Source organism: Lepus europaeus, chromosome 4 (genome assembly GCF_033115175.1).
Source record: "Lepus europaeus isolate LE1 chromosome 4, mLepTim1.pri, whole genome shotgun sequence".
Taxonomy (NCBI): Eukaryota; Metazoa; Chordata; class Mammalia; order Lagomorpha; family Leporidae; genus Lepus; species Lepus europaeus.
Window position 1 is genome coordinate 146,435,349 of NC_084830.1, and position 15,809 is coordinate 146,451,157.

The 15,809-nt window shown below is 49.4% G+C and overlaps 1 protein-coding gene across 1 annotated transcript in view; it reads right to left on the bottom strand.

Annotated features, from left to right (window-relative positions):
- Positions 1 to 5,086: 5,086 nt before the first annotated feature.
- The window catches only part of RAD50 (RAD50 double strand break repair protein), an 89,506-nt gene continuing 78,783 nt past the window's right edge, over positions 5,087 to 15,809 (bottom strand). The window contains exons 22-25 of the mRNA XM_062189198.1: positions 9,237 to 9,322; positions 8,633 to 8,775; positions 6,775 to 6,908; positions 5,087 to 5,349 (exon numbers count right to left, since the gene is read on the bottom strand). Coding sequence (XP_062045182.1) covers positions 5,163 to 5,349; positions 6,775 to 6,908; positions 8,633 to 8,775; positions 9,237 to 9,322 — 550 coding nt within the window. The 3' untranslated portion in view covers positions 5,087 to 5,162. The remainder of the gene's footprint in view (positions 5,350 to 6,774; positions 6,909 to 8,632; positions 8,776 to 9,236; positions 9,323 to 15,809) is intronic.

The window sequence follows — 15,809 nt, forward strand, 5'->3', positions numbered from 1 at the left end:
TGCTGTGCTGGGGACAAACCGAGGGGAGCCAGAGCCCATGCTGAGAGCAGTCAGGTGCTTACTGCGGTGGGGGTTTATCTGGGGAGGCAGGACCCGACTCCAGCTGTGTTGTGAAAGTTGAACCCACAGTACTAAGCTCTTGGATTGGAAACGGGAAGTGAGGTAAGCTGGAGAGGCAGGGAAGACACCACGAGTCTGGAGGCGTTTTGAACTGGGAAGCATCAGGAGAAGGTCGCGCCTCCGAGAGGTGCAGGTTCTGCCCGGAAGGTGGGTCGTGGTCCTTTCAGGTTTCATTTCCGAGTCACAGTGCGGACTGAGGGCAGCTATTCGTGGGTCCAACGCAGCAGAGAGCTGGCAGGGAGACAGACGGCCCCCACACGGCTGACCCAGGAGCTCCAGGACTTCCGGGTGTGCCCGCCTCCAGCCAGGGCTGCCCTCCTGAGTGTCTCCACTGAAACTCTCTCGTCTTCCAGTTAGAGTTCGGGACGCAGCTCTGCTGGTGCGTGTTCTAGAACACAGGAGGGCAGTGTATAGACACCCCTCGGGAGGGGCTGTTCTGAGGCAGAGTTAGCCAGATCCCCCAGTCTCCGAGGGGTTAACTGGTCACCCACTGTGGTACCTGCTTCACAGCACACCTGTCCACGCTGACCTCTTCCCTGTACGATCCCTCCGGTCTCCCGGCCATTTTTACTTCAGGTGTCATTTTGGGGTCTGCTCCTGGAGAACCCACATTAAGACCGAAAGTGTAAAGCTGGGTCACCAAGGAAGCAGGTGCAGAGCCGGGTGCAGCCGCCTCCCGACCCTGACGCCCGCCGTGCCAGCAGGGGCGGGGAGTAAGGCAGCAGCAGAGGGAGTGCCTGAGGGGTGTGTGCGCGCAGAGCTAGACTTGGGCGCCTCAGGACTGGGCACTGTGTGTGTGTGTGTGTGTACGCACAGAGCTAGACTTGGGCGCCTCAGGCAGGACTGGGCGCTGTGTGTGTGTGTGTGTGTGCGCGCAGAGCTAGACTTGGGCGCCTCAGGCAGGACTGGGCACTGTCGTGTGTGTGTGTGTGTGTATGCACACAGAGCTAGACTTGGGCGTCTCAGGCAGGACTGGGTGCTGTGTGTGTGTGTGTGCACAGAGCTAGACTTGGGCATCTCAGGACTGGGCACTGTGTGTGTGTGTGTGTGTGCGCACAGAGCTAGACTTGGGCGTCTCAGGCAGGACTGGGCGCTGTGTGTGTGTGTGTGTGTGCGCGCGCAGAGCTAGACTTGGGCGTCTCAGGACTGGGCACTGTCATGTGTGTGTGTGTGCAGAGCTAGACTTGGGCGTCTCAGGACTGGCGCTGTGTGTGTGTATGCACACAGAGCTAGACTTGGGCGTCTCAGGCAGGACTTGGTGCTGTCCTGTGTGTGTGTGTGCACACAGAGCTAGACTTGGGCACCTCAGGCAGGACTGGGCACTGTCGTGTGTGTGTGTGTGTGTATGCACACAGAGCTAGACTTGGGCGTCTCAGGCAGGACTTGGTGCTGTCGTGTGTGTGTGTGTGTGCACACAGAGCTAGACTTGGGCGTCTCAGGCAGGACTGGGCGCTGTGTGTGTGTGTGTGTGTGCACAGAGCTAGACTTGGGCATCTCAGGCAGGACTGGGCGCTGTGTGTGTGTGTGTGTGCGCGCGCAGAGCTAGACTTGGGCGTCTCAGGACTGGGCACTGTGTGTGTGTGTGTGCACACAGAGCTAGACTTGGGCACCTCAGGCAGGACTGGGCACTGTCGTGTGTGTGTGTGCACACAGAGGTAGATATGGGCGTCTCAGGCAGGACTTGGTGCTGTCGTGTGTGTGTGTGTGTGTGCACACAGAGCTAGACTTGGGCGTCTCAGGCAGGACTTGGTGCTGTCGTGTGTGTGTGTGCACACAGAGCTAGACTTGGGCGTCTCAGGACCTGCGCTGTGTGTGTGTGCACACAGAGCTAGACTTGGGCACCTCAGGCAGGACTGGGCACTGTCGTGTGTGTGTGTGTGTGTGTATGCACACAGAGCTAGACTTGGGCGTCTCAGGCAGGACTTGGTGCTGTCGTGTGTGTGTGTGTGCACACAGAGCTAGACTTGGGCGTCTCAGGACTGACGCTGTGTGTGTGTGTGTGCACACAGAGCTAGACTTGGGCGTCTCAGGCAGGACTTGGTGCTGTCGTGTGTGTGTGTGTATGCACACAGAGCTAGACTTGGGCGTCTCAGGCAGGACTTGGTGCTGTCGTGTGTGTGTGTGTGTGCACACAGAGCTAGACTTGGGCATCTCAGGCAGGACTGGGCGCTGTGTGTGTGTGTGTGTGTGCGCAGAGCTAGACTTGGGCGTCTCAGGCAGGACTGGGCGCTGCCAGGCACATGTGAGGGCGGAGGAGGGCAGTGGGCTGAAGGTGACACGGTGATGGGGTGCGGAATGTGTGCCGTGGGGGAGAGGAGTGGACTCGGGAAGAAGTGGGACAAATCAGTAGATCCGTGGATTGGAACTGCTGGTGGGAGTGAGCAGCTTCGCGCTGGGTGACAGTGCCTGCAGACATCATCACTGGAGGGCCTGGGCTCGAGAGTGAAACCACGGAGTCTGCGCTGAAGAGCAGGGGGCCGAGCCGGGCTTCTAAGCCACAGGTGTGAGATGGGCCCTGGCGGGACGCGGGACTGAGCCTTGGAGTCCTCGGTAAGGGCGAGTGGACAGGCCGGGGGCTACAGGAGACAGCGAGGAGGAGTGACCTGAAGGCAGGTTTTCTCGAACACCGGTATTTGCTGTGTGGCAAGCAGTTGTAAGCAGTTCACAAACAGGCTGTTTCCTCTCTGGAGCAGCCCTCCAAGGCAGTATCATCTCTCCCACTTTTTCAAAGATGCAGAGGCAAACACTGGTAATCTGTCCCAGGCCTCACAGCTTTGAGTAGTGGCGCCAGGACGTGAGCCCAGCATTCTGGTTCCTTCCTAACCTTCACACCGCGATGCTGGCTGTCTATTCCAAGTGTGTGGTGGGAGGCATCTTACAGAGGAGAACTATCTAGAAGCAGCAACGTCGTCCTCCACGCCCACGGAGCTGCGGGGCTGGGGCTGCCAGCTGCCTCTCCCCAAAGGGCTGCATTGTGCAGGGGAAGCGAATCTGCAGTGGGAAAGTCCTGTTTCTTCACTGTCTGCCTGTGTGCCGTGTTGCCTTTGTTGTTCCTGATGCTGTGACCGGCGCTTTCGGAAAAATGCTGACACAGGGTACCTGGTCTTAATACTTAGTGGAAGATGTTTAGCTTTTTGTTATTAAGATACCTTTCGTTCTGAGGTGATGACAAATAACACTAAGAAAATATTCTTTGCTGGGCCGGCGCTGTGGCGCAGTAGGTTGATCCTCCACCTGCTGTGCCAGATCCCATATGGGTGCAAATTAGAGTCCCAGCTGCTCCTCTTCTGATCCAGCTCTCTGCTGTGACCTGGGAAAGCAGAAGATGGCTCAAGTCCTTGGGTCCCAGCACCCATATGGGAGACCTGAGAAGCTCTTGGCTTCAGATTGGCACAGCTCCAGCCATTGCAGCCATCTGGGGAGTGAACCAGCGGAGGGAAGAGCTTTCTCTTTGTCCCTCTCTCTCAGTATCTGTAACTCTACCTCTTAAATAAATAAAATCTTTAAAAAAAAAGGGGGAAAAAGAGAAAATACTCTTTGCCAAATGAAGCGTTTATCAGGGCTTGGGGTGCTGCCTTGTCTTGGCTGCTCCGTGGCTGTCTGAGGACCACTGAGAAAGACTAATCGTTTTCTGACATTGTTGCATTGCTGGGAGAACTCCTTGGTTATTGTTGGTTACTCTGCAGGCTTGCTGTCACATCTGACTAGAATCCACTTGTTCTTGTGCAGTTCGGGAACCCATGGACAAGTGCTCCGAGATAGGGCCGTGTTTTTCTCTCGATGCCCTTCATCAGGATCCTGCTGGTCCGGTAAGTGTGAAAGTTTAGTTTGTGAGGCTCGAAGCTTGCCAGGGGAAGGGTTTTGGTGTGGGCAGAAACCAGGGGGCTGGCGTGAGAACACAGGCCTCTCGTGCAGGGCTGGGTGAGGTCTGGACCAATCCTTCTCATCCAGCCGTCTTCATGGGAACCACCGAACACACAGAAAATGACAGAAGCAACTTTCCTCCATTCGCTCAAAGGTAGCGCATAACTGGTATTATTTTAGGTGCACAGAATCTGATGTCAGCCAGCAATTCCAGAAGTATGACTGGGCTTTTAATAGAATTTGGGTCTGCAGTGAACACGCCAGGCCTGCACCGTCCGTGTCAGGTAGGACCCCAGTAGGAGCAAGTCCTGACTCTGAGGAGCCTTCCACAGTGAACGCCCCTTGGAGCGGAATCCGGATCGCCCAGAGCCCTGCACAGAACACAGGATGGAGAGCTGGAGACTTGTTCCGGAAGTGAAGAGGGGGCCTTGGACTGCTGGATACACAGTGTGGGCATTCCTCAGTCGAGAGCCCCAAGGCAGGATGCCTGTCTTGAAGGGATGTGTAGGAGGTAGGTGACCGGTATTTGACTTTCTCCTACCAAGAGCTGTGTGGAAATTCATACATCATTCATGGGCCAATATAACATTCTTGACTTAGAAATGAGCCTGCTACGGAGTTACTGAATTTTGAGCTGAGTGATTTCCAGGGCCTTCCCCACCCTGAACCCAGATGATTACTAAGGTTCCTGTCAATCCCCAAGACCCCACTCAGCTGCTTCAGATTTCAGTTAGGAAACCAAGGCCTTAGGGAGGCCATTTGCCGATGTACAAAGCAAAGGCAGAGCCAGATGCTAGGATCATCCTCAGCTACTGCAAACTCAGTCATGCGAGGGAATAAATTCCCAGCTACTGACACCAGAATCCTAACTTGTTAACAGCAGTGAGAACCACCTTCTTACCAAGTGCTCTGAGAAGGGAGTATTCATCTGTTCTGGGGAGGGAGGGAGGCAGAGCAGCTTTGGCCGGCTGCATGGCAGCGGAGCCCTACAGGCCTCTCGGGTGGCCTGGAAGGGGAGGAAGTTCAGAGAATCAGAGCCCGTCAGTGCAAGTGCCAGTGGACCAACTTCTCAAACATCCAAAATCCCAGACACAAAGGCCCTTCGTAAAGAATGTATTTTATTATTGATTCAGCTGACAGAGGACACAAGGTCTTCGGCATTTAAGTTTTCCGTGATTTTAATGAACGTACGACCCCAGGGAGCTCATGCTGCACCTCACGATCTCTGAGCACTGATCGATGTTCTTCTTGATCCTGTAGAACTTCTCCACATATTCAGAGCGTCCTAAAAGCTCCACAAAATCTTCATCATGAGTGATTACCAGAAGCTGGAAGTTACGCTGCTGGGAGCGACTTTTGATTATCCTGAAAAAAAAAAAAATGTAGAATATTTTGTTAACCAAGACTTTGTTAACCCAGTGGATTTCATTTGAGAAAGCCATTGCAGACCCTGCCAGACACATGAAGTCATGCATATGTGTAACAACCTAGTTTTTCCTGTGCCTCAGGCTGCCCTACAGGAAGTGGAGGGAGGGCCGGGCGGCCCCAGGCTTCCAGCTCAGCCAGGGTGGAGTCCCCTCCATCTCTCCAGGCGCGGCCCGATGCCTGGCTTAGGCGCAGGTAAGAGCACACGCACTCGAGTCTATGAGATCGCAAAGTTCTTCTGACTGAAGCAGGTGAACTGTTAGGAGTTTTCCTGGACACCTAAACTGCTCCACTTCAGGAGGCGCCTGACCATTCCCTCAGCAGGGATTTCCCTGACCTGTTACTCGCTTTCTCTAGAAGAAAAGTCTTCAAATAATCAAGACACTACAGGTAAGGGGAATAACGCGGCCTTCTCAGGAGCCAGGTCTACTCAGAATTCTGCCATCACCAGTTGCTGGATGCATCACTGCTGTGACACACGGGGCCCTGAGTGGGTGGAGTGGGAGCATTCTTGCTCAGTAGCGCCCTGCTAATGTAATCAGCAACAAGGCTGACCTGACAGACTTTTTTTTTTTTTTTTGACAGGCAGAGTGGACAGTGAGAGAGAGAGACAGAGAGAAAGGTCTTCCTTTTGCCATTGGTTTACCCTCCAACGGCCACCACGCTGATCCGATGGCAGGAGCCAGGTGCTTCCTCCTCGTCTCCCATGCAGGTGCAGGGCCCAAGGACTTGGGCCCTCCTCCACTGCCTTCCCTGGCCACAGCAGAGAGCTGGCCTGGAAGAGGGGCAACCGGGACAGAATCCGGCGCCCCGACCGGGACTAGAACCCGGTGTGCCGGTGCCGCAAGGTGGAGGATTAGCCTAGTGAGCCACAGCACCAGCCAGACTTTTTCTTTTGATCACTGTTGATCCCTTGCTTGCAGCTGGATGCTGTTGAGGTTACACGGGGTACAGCAAGCTGACACCGTCACACTGGATGAGGATCCTCCTGGTTGGTCACATGTGAAAACCTGGGGAGACCATCCCAAGCCCACTGCGACCACGCAGGGATGTCTTCACAGGGCAGCTAATGTCTGCATGACAGTGCGGTTCCTCTGCTGGGTTTACAGGAAAACCAAACCAATCCAGGAACCGCGAGCTGTGACTTTCACTGTGAGAACCCAGGGAGGTTCAGATGGCGTCTGCAGCTGCTGGCCAGCATCTCGCTCCTTTCTGAGGGACCTGAAGAGTTGCTGTCGAAAGGAAAACCCCGGGGCCTGGCACCAACTGCCTTCCCCACAAAGGCTCTGTCTAGGGGGGCTCCAGCCCAGAATGCTCCTGATGCGAACACACCGATCAGAACCTGTCCCCAGCTGGGATACTTACTCCACCAGAGCATGCGCCAGAGATTCAATGTTCTCTCGGTCAAGGTTGGTCGTGGGCTCGTCCAAAGCAAGGATGCCGCAGTTGAGGCAGAACGTTTCAGCCAGGGCCAGGCGGATGATGAGGGAGGCTAAGACCTGGAAAACGCTGAGTGAGATGTCTCCTTCCCCCGGCCCAGGCCTCCTGCTCATGCCTGCAGGCACAATCCCTCTCAAAGCGGGGTGATATCCCAAGGGTACTGATGGTAGGGAATCACTGGACCTTTCGGGCACCTGGCCCTGTAGCCCCTCCAGGAGGGGAACCATCACTGTATTCTCTCCACCCATCATTAACGATGCTGATCCCACACCCCAAACACATCTACTCTAACAAACTGGTAACTGGAGGCCTGGCACAGATGTGTTGCCATTTATCTGAAACTCTTAATCTCATTAAGGGTCTATGGTGAACAGTCTTACAAATTCTTGCCCTAGCTACTACAGACAGATTACCTTTGTCCCCTAGGGAGTGAGCTGCTGCCTGGACAGCAGACACTTCCCTCGGCCACCCAGGTAGGCCAGATTACAAAAGGAGGGGCCTCGGTTGCCCTTCAAATGACAGACACTCCCTTCTTGCCTGTGACTCCCACCACTGCCAGCTCGCCCACCACGTGCGCAGCATCAGGCTGGCCACTTGGGCTTCAATAAAAACCTGCAGAGGCAGGGTGGATGCTCTGTGCTCTCTGGCCACACCAAGGAGGTAATCTTCCCTTGGAGAAGTGGCAGAAAATCTACTCTCACTCAGAAAGTATTTTTAATTCATGTTGAAACACTATGTATTTTCATGTATAATTACCACTAAAATCACCAAAGCAAGCAGTAATACTGATTATAGATCACAAATGTGTCATTTTTGCAGAGTTGGATTTAGATAGTAATCTGCAGAGGTCTTAAATATGTATCAGCCCAATTCTGGGCTAACTTAAGCACAAACTGAAAATTCCGAGAATACTCAGTCTTAGGACCGAAAGACCTTCAGAGCCCCAGGGTACCGGCTGTCATCCAGGGTGATCACCTGCTGCTACCCTGCCGTGCATCCTCTGTGCAAAAGGACCTCACCTGTTCCACAGGATGCTGGGCCCATTTTTCTTACATCCTGACTTGCCTCCTGGGCCTCTTGTAGAGTAGCTGGCCTGACCTAGCCGAGTTTGTTTGCACCAGGGTACTTGATAAGGTAAGTTTACTTTGGTGCAAAAATGCTGATCCATGCACAGTTTTGTCCTAATATGTATTTTCCATGTACCACTTGGAGACATGTGTAGATGGCAGATGGACCTGGGACAATCTCCAGGCCACTGACTGGCAGATGTCTGGCCTCTGAGGCACCATCTTGTCAACAAGGCTCTGTGACCGATGGGCAAGCCTCATCTGACTCCACTCACGCTCTGGTTTGCTAGTTTTGTCACGTCACTGCTTCTGAAACACACTCCTGCCCCCTTTGACCATTGAAATAAAAATGCATCCTAGATGTAACTGCTTTTTTTCTCTTGGTAGCACATTAAAAAATGATCTATCTTCTACGTGATGACATAGTGCGCACACTTGGATGAGGAGGGGGTGTTGGCTTCCTGTTCCACACCTAGCCTCTCCTGTGACACTGTTCCAGGCCCTACTCTTAGAAGTCCCCTCGACGTGCGACTGAGGAAGCCACTGGCAATGATGGTAGCTGAGTTGGATTCAGTTTACATGCACCCAGAGTGCTGTCGGGGGTGTCCCACAAGGGCAGCCTTGGGCGGGGTGTGTGTGCGCACGCGCACTGCACTGCCAGCTGTCTGTCGCTGGTGCCTGTGCAGGCTGGCTCTCTAGGCTCCTGAGGTACCTGCCTTTTGTCCGGCACTGCATCGTCCTCGCATATCCAAGGCCGTGTCTCCCTTCAGCATCACCACGCGGTAGTTGTAATTCCGCCTTTTATCAGAAGCTGATACGTTTTCATCGGCATCAGATCGAATTTCTATATATTCAATATCTGACACAGAAAGAAGATTTCTGAGCAACCTACATTTATGGGGTACCCGTTTCCCCAACTGGGAGGACTCAGGGGCCTGGTGGTCCAGCCAGAAGTGATTGAGATGCCCCTAGCAAGCCTCAGCCTCAACAAGGTCTTTCTTGGTTCCCTGTGAAGGGTTTCTTCTGGATGGGTCTCCTCTTAATGGCATTTGGGTTTACCCCATCTGAGCTACAACAGAATCAGCTAAGCATCATGTCTACCACAGCCAAATAGGAAAGTCCTGTGAGGCTCTGGGAATAGAAAGCTTTGCATTTTCTTTCTGCTGTGAGATGTTGTCAAGATAAGAATTCTTAGAAAATTTCTAAGAGATGCTCAGAAAGGGGCAGAGGGAGGGATCCCCGGATGATGAGAGGTCCCATGGGAGGAGCTACAGAAGGGGCTTTTGGAAAAGGCATTTGGGAAGACCACGTGTTCATTACCTTGTCCACGGTAGGTACTTCGCCAAAGATCACGAATAATCTTGTTGATTTCTTCCATTTTCATACTGTGAAATTTCATTATTGCTCTAGAAAAGGAAGTCATTGGTATTTTAGTAGATAAACAATATAATATGTATTATATATAAGATACAGAATTATAATTAATAGTACTTTTTTTTTTTTTTTTTGACAGAGTGGACAGTGAGAGAGACAGAGAGAAAGGTCTTCCTTTTTGCCGTTGGTTCACCCTCCAATGGCCGCCGCGGTAGCGCGCTGCGGCCGGCGCACCGCGCTGATCCGATGGCAGGAGCCAGGTGCTTCTCCTGGTCTCCCATGGGGTGCAGGACCCAAGCACTTGGGCCATCCTCCACTGCACTCCCGGGCCACAGCAGAGAGCTGGCCTGGAAGAGGGGCAACCGGGACAGGATCGGTGCCCCGACCGGGACTAGAACCCGGTGTGCCAGCGCCGCAAGGTGGAGGATTAGCCTAGTGAGCCGCGGTGCCGGCCTAATAGTACATTTTAAAAACATACTAATATAAGTAACTTAGTAACTTTTCCGATATTTTCAATGATCAAATATACTAAAAGCTAGGAGCAAAAACCTTGCTTCTGGGCTGTTACTGAAGACCACCTGGACACTGCCCGTCTTCACTGCACAGCTGGCAGCAGATGTCTCTGAGGCCGCTGGACTCCAGGAGACCTTCCGGACAGCTGCAGTGAGTGGCAGGGAAGGCTGGATGGTACCCCAGGGGAAGCGAGCGGTTTCTGGAAACTGCTGCCATCAGGCTTAGCAGATGCTGCTTTTACTCCTGAGAGCTGTCCAACCAGAAGTGCTGCTTCAGGAGGGTGACTGAGGGGCTTAAGCTGAACTGAATCAGTTTTCTTCTGCCTTCCTAACACAGATTCAAAATTCCTAGTTCTAAACGTGTATTAACTTAGGTCTGGTCTTTAAGGTGACAGTCTCTAAGCACTAAAAAGAAAAAAGGGAAGGTTTATATAAACAAAATTTGTCTATAAAAATCTAACACTGTTCCTACTACAGTCACCATTCAAAAAGCACTGGGGTTCTTTGGAATCTGGTTTGTGAACTAACAAATGTTGTACCAGTGATAAGAAGGCAAATACCACTGCCATCACCACACAGGATGTGAGGTGGACGGACTTCCATTAGGCCTCTTATCTGATATGTACAAAAAAAGAAACCAAACGTAATGCTACAACTGCCTCTGCAGAATCATTTCACGATCTCCTGGTTCACCAGCCCCAGAGAAATGACTCAACATAAATACATTTTAAGTATCAGATGAAGGACTGCGAAGTACTAAAGACTGAAGAAAAAGAAAAAAAAGAGACCATGCTCTGCTGCTTGATGAGAATGCAACACGTCTCCATTTTCTACTTGTTTCATCTCTGCCTCACACTTTGTGCTTTTTTCAAAAAGAAAAAACATCTCAGTCCGTCTTTAAAAAATAACACAGATACAACTCATAATATGCTCATGGTGAGTCCCGTTAAAGCCCGCCTTTCCATAGCTCTCATATCCTGATCCTGATTTTCTGTTTTTTAGATTTATTTGAAATGCAGAGTTATACAAAAAGGGAGTGACACAGAAAAAAAAACAGCTTCCACCCTCTGGTTCACTCCCCAAATGGCTCTAACGGCCAGGGCTAGGCCAGGCTGAGGCCAGGAGTCAAGAGCTGCTTGGGGTCTCTCACGTGGGTATAAGGGTCCAGACACTTGGGCCATCTTTCGCTGCCCTCCCAGGTACATTAGCAGGGATCTGGACTGGAAGTGAAGGAGCCAGGACTCAAACAGGCGCCCATATGGGATATGAGCCTCACAGGCAGCTGCTTACCCACTACACCACAGTACTGGCCCCAAGTTTTGTTTTGTTTAAATCATTCAGAAAGATCAGGATCAGAGGCCAGTGCTACAGCACAACAGGTTAAGCTGCTGCTGTGACACTGGCATCCCATAAGAGCAACTACTAGATAGTTCACTTCCAATTCAGCTCCCTGGTCACACACTTGAAAAGGCAACAGAAAATGACTCAGGTGACTGGGCCCTGGCCACCCACATGGGACACCTAGATGGAGCTCCAAGCTCCTGGCTTTGGCCTGGCCCAGCCCCAGCCATTCCAGCCTCTTGGTGAATGAACCAGCAGATGAAATAACTCTTAGTACCCTTCTGTAACTCTGCCTTTCAAATAAGAAATAAATTTTTAAAATAAAAAATCTTTCCATTCCAGTTAAACATCTTCAGTAGCTAACATAAAAGCACTGCCAGTGTAGACAGTGGGCTCAGGCAGGGCAGAGGTGACTAAGGTACGTGTACACTGTCTTCCAGGGCGCCCTGTGTGACAGGCTGGCAGGTCTAGACAGACCCTGCACCAGAGGAAGCTCTAGTCCTCAGAGAAAGCTAGAGCCACCATGGCAGAGGAGCTGTCTGCAAGGTGAGCCCCTGTCTGCAGTGCCGAGTTCACAGCGGCACAACAAGGGGCAGCACTGCAGTGGCTACGGTGACTGAGTTGAGGGACACGATGCTAAGAGTGGTTATTGATGACTTTTTAACCTTAGGAAAGACTCAGCTACGCTAAATGGTCATATATCACTTCATCAAATCCTTTCAACAATATGCAGTTAGATTTTGTTACTCCATTAACAAAAATTTGAAATTAGTATTTCAAATTGGTATTTGAAATTAGTAATTTGCCCACGGTCAAAGAAAACTGGCTAGACAGTACTTGAAATGACAGTTAAAACTGAAAAAGCAATCAAAATTCCATCTTTAGAAGTCTCCAGACTCAGCTTTATGAGTGAATGTTAGCAAATCTTAAAGATATATTATATAGCAAGGAAAAACCTAAGTAACAACAACAAAAGAAAAAGTACAGGCATATTTTGCTTATAAATATTGATAAACATTCTGAATAAAACCAAGTTTAGTAGTAAGGGCATCAAAAAGAAAAGAAAATAATCGAATAATGTCTGAATAGTACAATGTGGGCGAAAAATTCAGTAACTGTCTCTTTGTTAATGCAATAAACTGTCTCAATAAAAAGCAAAAGGAAAAGCATTTGATAAAATTTAACACTGAGTTTTGAACAACTCAATACAACTGTTCCCTGAGAAAGTTAAAGAAAATCAACTCAACAGTTAAGACCAAGAAGGCAGCCAACTCCAATGGGAAAGACAACAGAAAAAAAGAATCTTATCCACAGTGACAATAAAAACTATAACCTATAAAACTTTACTCTCAATGGGACAAAAATAACTGAAGAAATAGGAGACACTCAGAGCCCAAAATTAAATATAATCCAAACAAAAATCCCAAGATTAAATAAATTGATAGAATATTTATTTAAAAGCAGAGTTACAGAGAGGCAGAGAGAGGTCTTCCATCCACTGGTTCACTCCCCAGTGGCTGCAACAGCCTGAGCAGTGTCGATCCAAAGCCAGGAGCTTCTTTGGGCTCTCCCACATAGGTCAGGACTTGAGACATCTTCTGCTTTCCCAGGCCATAGCGGAGAGCCACATCGGAAGTAGAGCAGCTGGGACTCGAACTGGCATCCACATGGGATGCTGCACTGTAGGCAGAGGCTTTATCCACTGTGCCACAGTGCCATCCACAAACCCACAAATTCTAAAGCAGGGTAAGCATTGTGGCGCAGTGGGTTAAGCTACTGAGTGCTGGTTCAAGTCCCTGCTGCACCACTTCTGATCCAATTCCTTGCTAATTCACCTGGAAAGCAGTGAGTGAGGTGCTTGGGCCCCTGCCACCCACAAGGGGGATGCAGATGAAGTTCCAGGCTCTTGGCTTTGGCCTGGCCCAGCCCTGTGGAATGAACCAGTAGATGGAAGACCTTTCTCTCTTGCTCTATCTCTGTAACTCTGTCTTTCCACATAAATAAATCTTTTTTAAAAGGGTACAAGGTTATTTTTCTTTTAACTTCATATATAAGAGAAAATGCAAAGAATACAATCATAGTACTGGGCACAAACAAATGAAATAGTTGGTGGATACAGAATCTTATCACATCCAGAACCTGTGTAACATTTCAAATCAACTGGAAAGGTTTCAAAAGGGTTAGAAAGGTGAGAAAAATTAATTATCACTACTATTTACCAAATTCCAAGCAAATCAAAAGGAATAAAATTTAAATACAAGAAAAGTAAATCGTAAGAAAACGTTTTCAGAACCTTAGGATTAGGGCCAGCACTGTGGTGTAGCAGGTAAAGCCTCTGGTTTGGGCACTGGTTTGAGTCAGCTGCTGCTCTTTTAATCCAGCTCCCTGCTAATACAACTGAGAAAGCAGCAGAAGATGCCCAAGTATTTGGCCCCCCGTACCCACATGAGGGACCCAGATGAAACTCCTGCCTCTTGACTTTGGATTGGCCTAGCTCTAGCCATTGTGGCCATTTGGGGAGCTAACCAGTGGATGGAATATCAGTATCTCCTGTTAACTCTGCCTTTCAAATCAAATCAAATCAATCAATCAAAAAAGAAAAGGATTAGGAAGGACTTTGTAATCAAGGCACAGAATTAAAAAACTACAATTAAAAATGCTAAAGACCGACTAAATACGAAAAGTCATAAATGATACTGTAAAGTAAAAAGACAAATGACAAATTTTGAGTGGTTATGTGTGATATGTTTGAAAAGGACTACTATCTAGAATCTGCAAGAAATTAACACATATAACCAAGACAACCTAGTAGAAAAATTGGCAGACAAAAATGAGTAGCCAGTTCTCTGAGGAGAAATACAAAGAGCCAGCATATGAAAAGATATTTAACACTGTACATGGCAGTGAGAACATTTCTTGTGTAACAGATTGCCAAAATTTTAAATGGCTGACAAAATGCAAACATGGAAATGGTCACTTCTATATACTTTTGGTGGAAACCCATTTTGTGTTTCTGGAAGGCAATACAGCACTAACAAATTAAAGACACACATCCCCTCTGACCCAGTAACACGATCTAAGCAGCTATCTTTGTGGTACATCTGCACAAGTGGGCAAAGACACACAGTGCAGCATAAGCTTTAGAAGCAAACATTTCAAAACTTCCTCTTGTATCCACCAGCGGCTAATAAAGTAGGAAAATTCATGTTACAGAATATTATCCAGCTATTAAAAATTATAATAAAGGGCTTCCATATTTGGACACAAAAGATTTTCATCCTGTGTTAGGTGGGAAAAAAAAAGAAAAATCCCTACAGGGTGGTATCATTCACATAAAACTAGAAAAGCTTTGTGCACATTTCACGCATAGGCACAGTGAAAGGAAATGAAAACCTGCCACTGATGCAGTAACACATGCACAATCAATGCGGGACACTATTACTGTCATCGGCCTAAGTCTACCTTCAAAATATGTTCTGTGAGTTGCAGTCATGAAATAGGAAGAAGCACAAATCATCTGGAAGACAGGGTTGAATGCAGTAAGTGGTACAAGTTATGGAGAACAATGGAAGGAGATCTTCTGTCTGCTGGTTCACTCCCCAGATGGCTACCAGGACCAGGGCTGGGCCAGGACACCGCCAGGAGCTTCCTCCTGGGGTCTCCCACATGGGTGTAGAGGCCCAAGCACTTGAGCCATGGTCTGCTGCTTTCCCAGGTGCATTACCAGGGAGCTGAATTGGAAGTGGAGCAGCTGGAACATGAACCGGCACCCATATGGCTGGGGCTTTAACCCACCATGTCACAGCGCCAGCACCGGCCCCTGGAGTCCAGTTCTGCTCCGAATTCCACTGTAGGATGCAGCAAATGATGGCTCAAACAGCTGGGTTGCTACCACTGTATGTGAGACTTGGGTAAGTTCTGAATTCGTGGCTTCAGCCAGGCCAGTCCTAGCCACTGCTGGCCTTCAGGGAGTGAACCAATGGATGGGAGATTTCTTTGTTGCTCTCTTTCCCTCAAAACTTTTAAAATTTTTTTGGAACACTCTATTGCATTTAATGAAGAAAAATGATGGCTTTAATGTTTATAATTCTGGTGAGCCATGGAAGCCTTAGAACCTTGCCATCTGTGAAGCTCACAACCTAACACATTTCCTGTTTGAAAGGAGCCATCACAAGACCAGAAAGACTTGTACCAGTGAAACTGTTCTTCATGATACTAACAGATACAGGTCAGTAGACATCTGTCCAAATCCACAGGAAGTACAACACCAAGCATCAACACTAACATAACTTATGGACTTTGGATGTAACTCTGCCTTTCAAATACGGGTTCAAATTTGACGTCACAATCGAAGCAACACCTCAGGCCTTCCCAGGCCTCCCCAGGACAATGGTTCAAGGTCTGTGTTGCTGCTCTGAGGGCCACTTTTCTAACCATCTTAGGACATAGCCACTAACATGGAACTGAATGCCTGAAATGCAGTCATTAGCAGGTATCTAAAGAGTTGGGCAAATCCCAGCTACACAAATCAAGCCCTCATTTTCTAGAAGACTTCCAGCTCTTGCTTTTCCTACTTAAACCACCTCTGGGCTCAAGCTGCTGAGGAAGATGAGCTACTGTTATGGAAAAATCTGTACTGATGTTCACAAAGTGCTCATAAACTGAA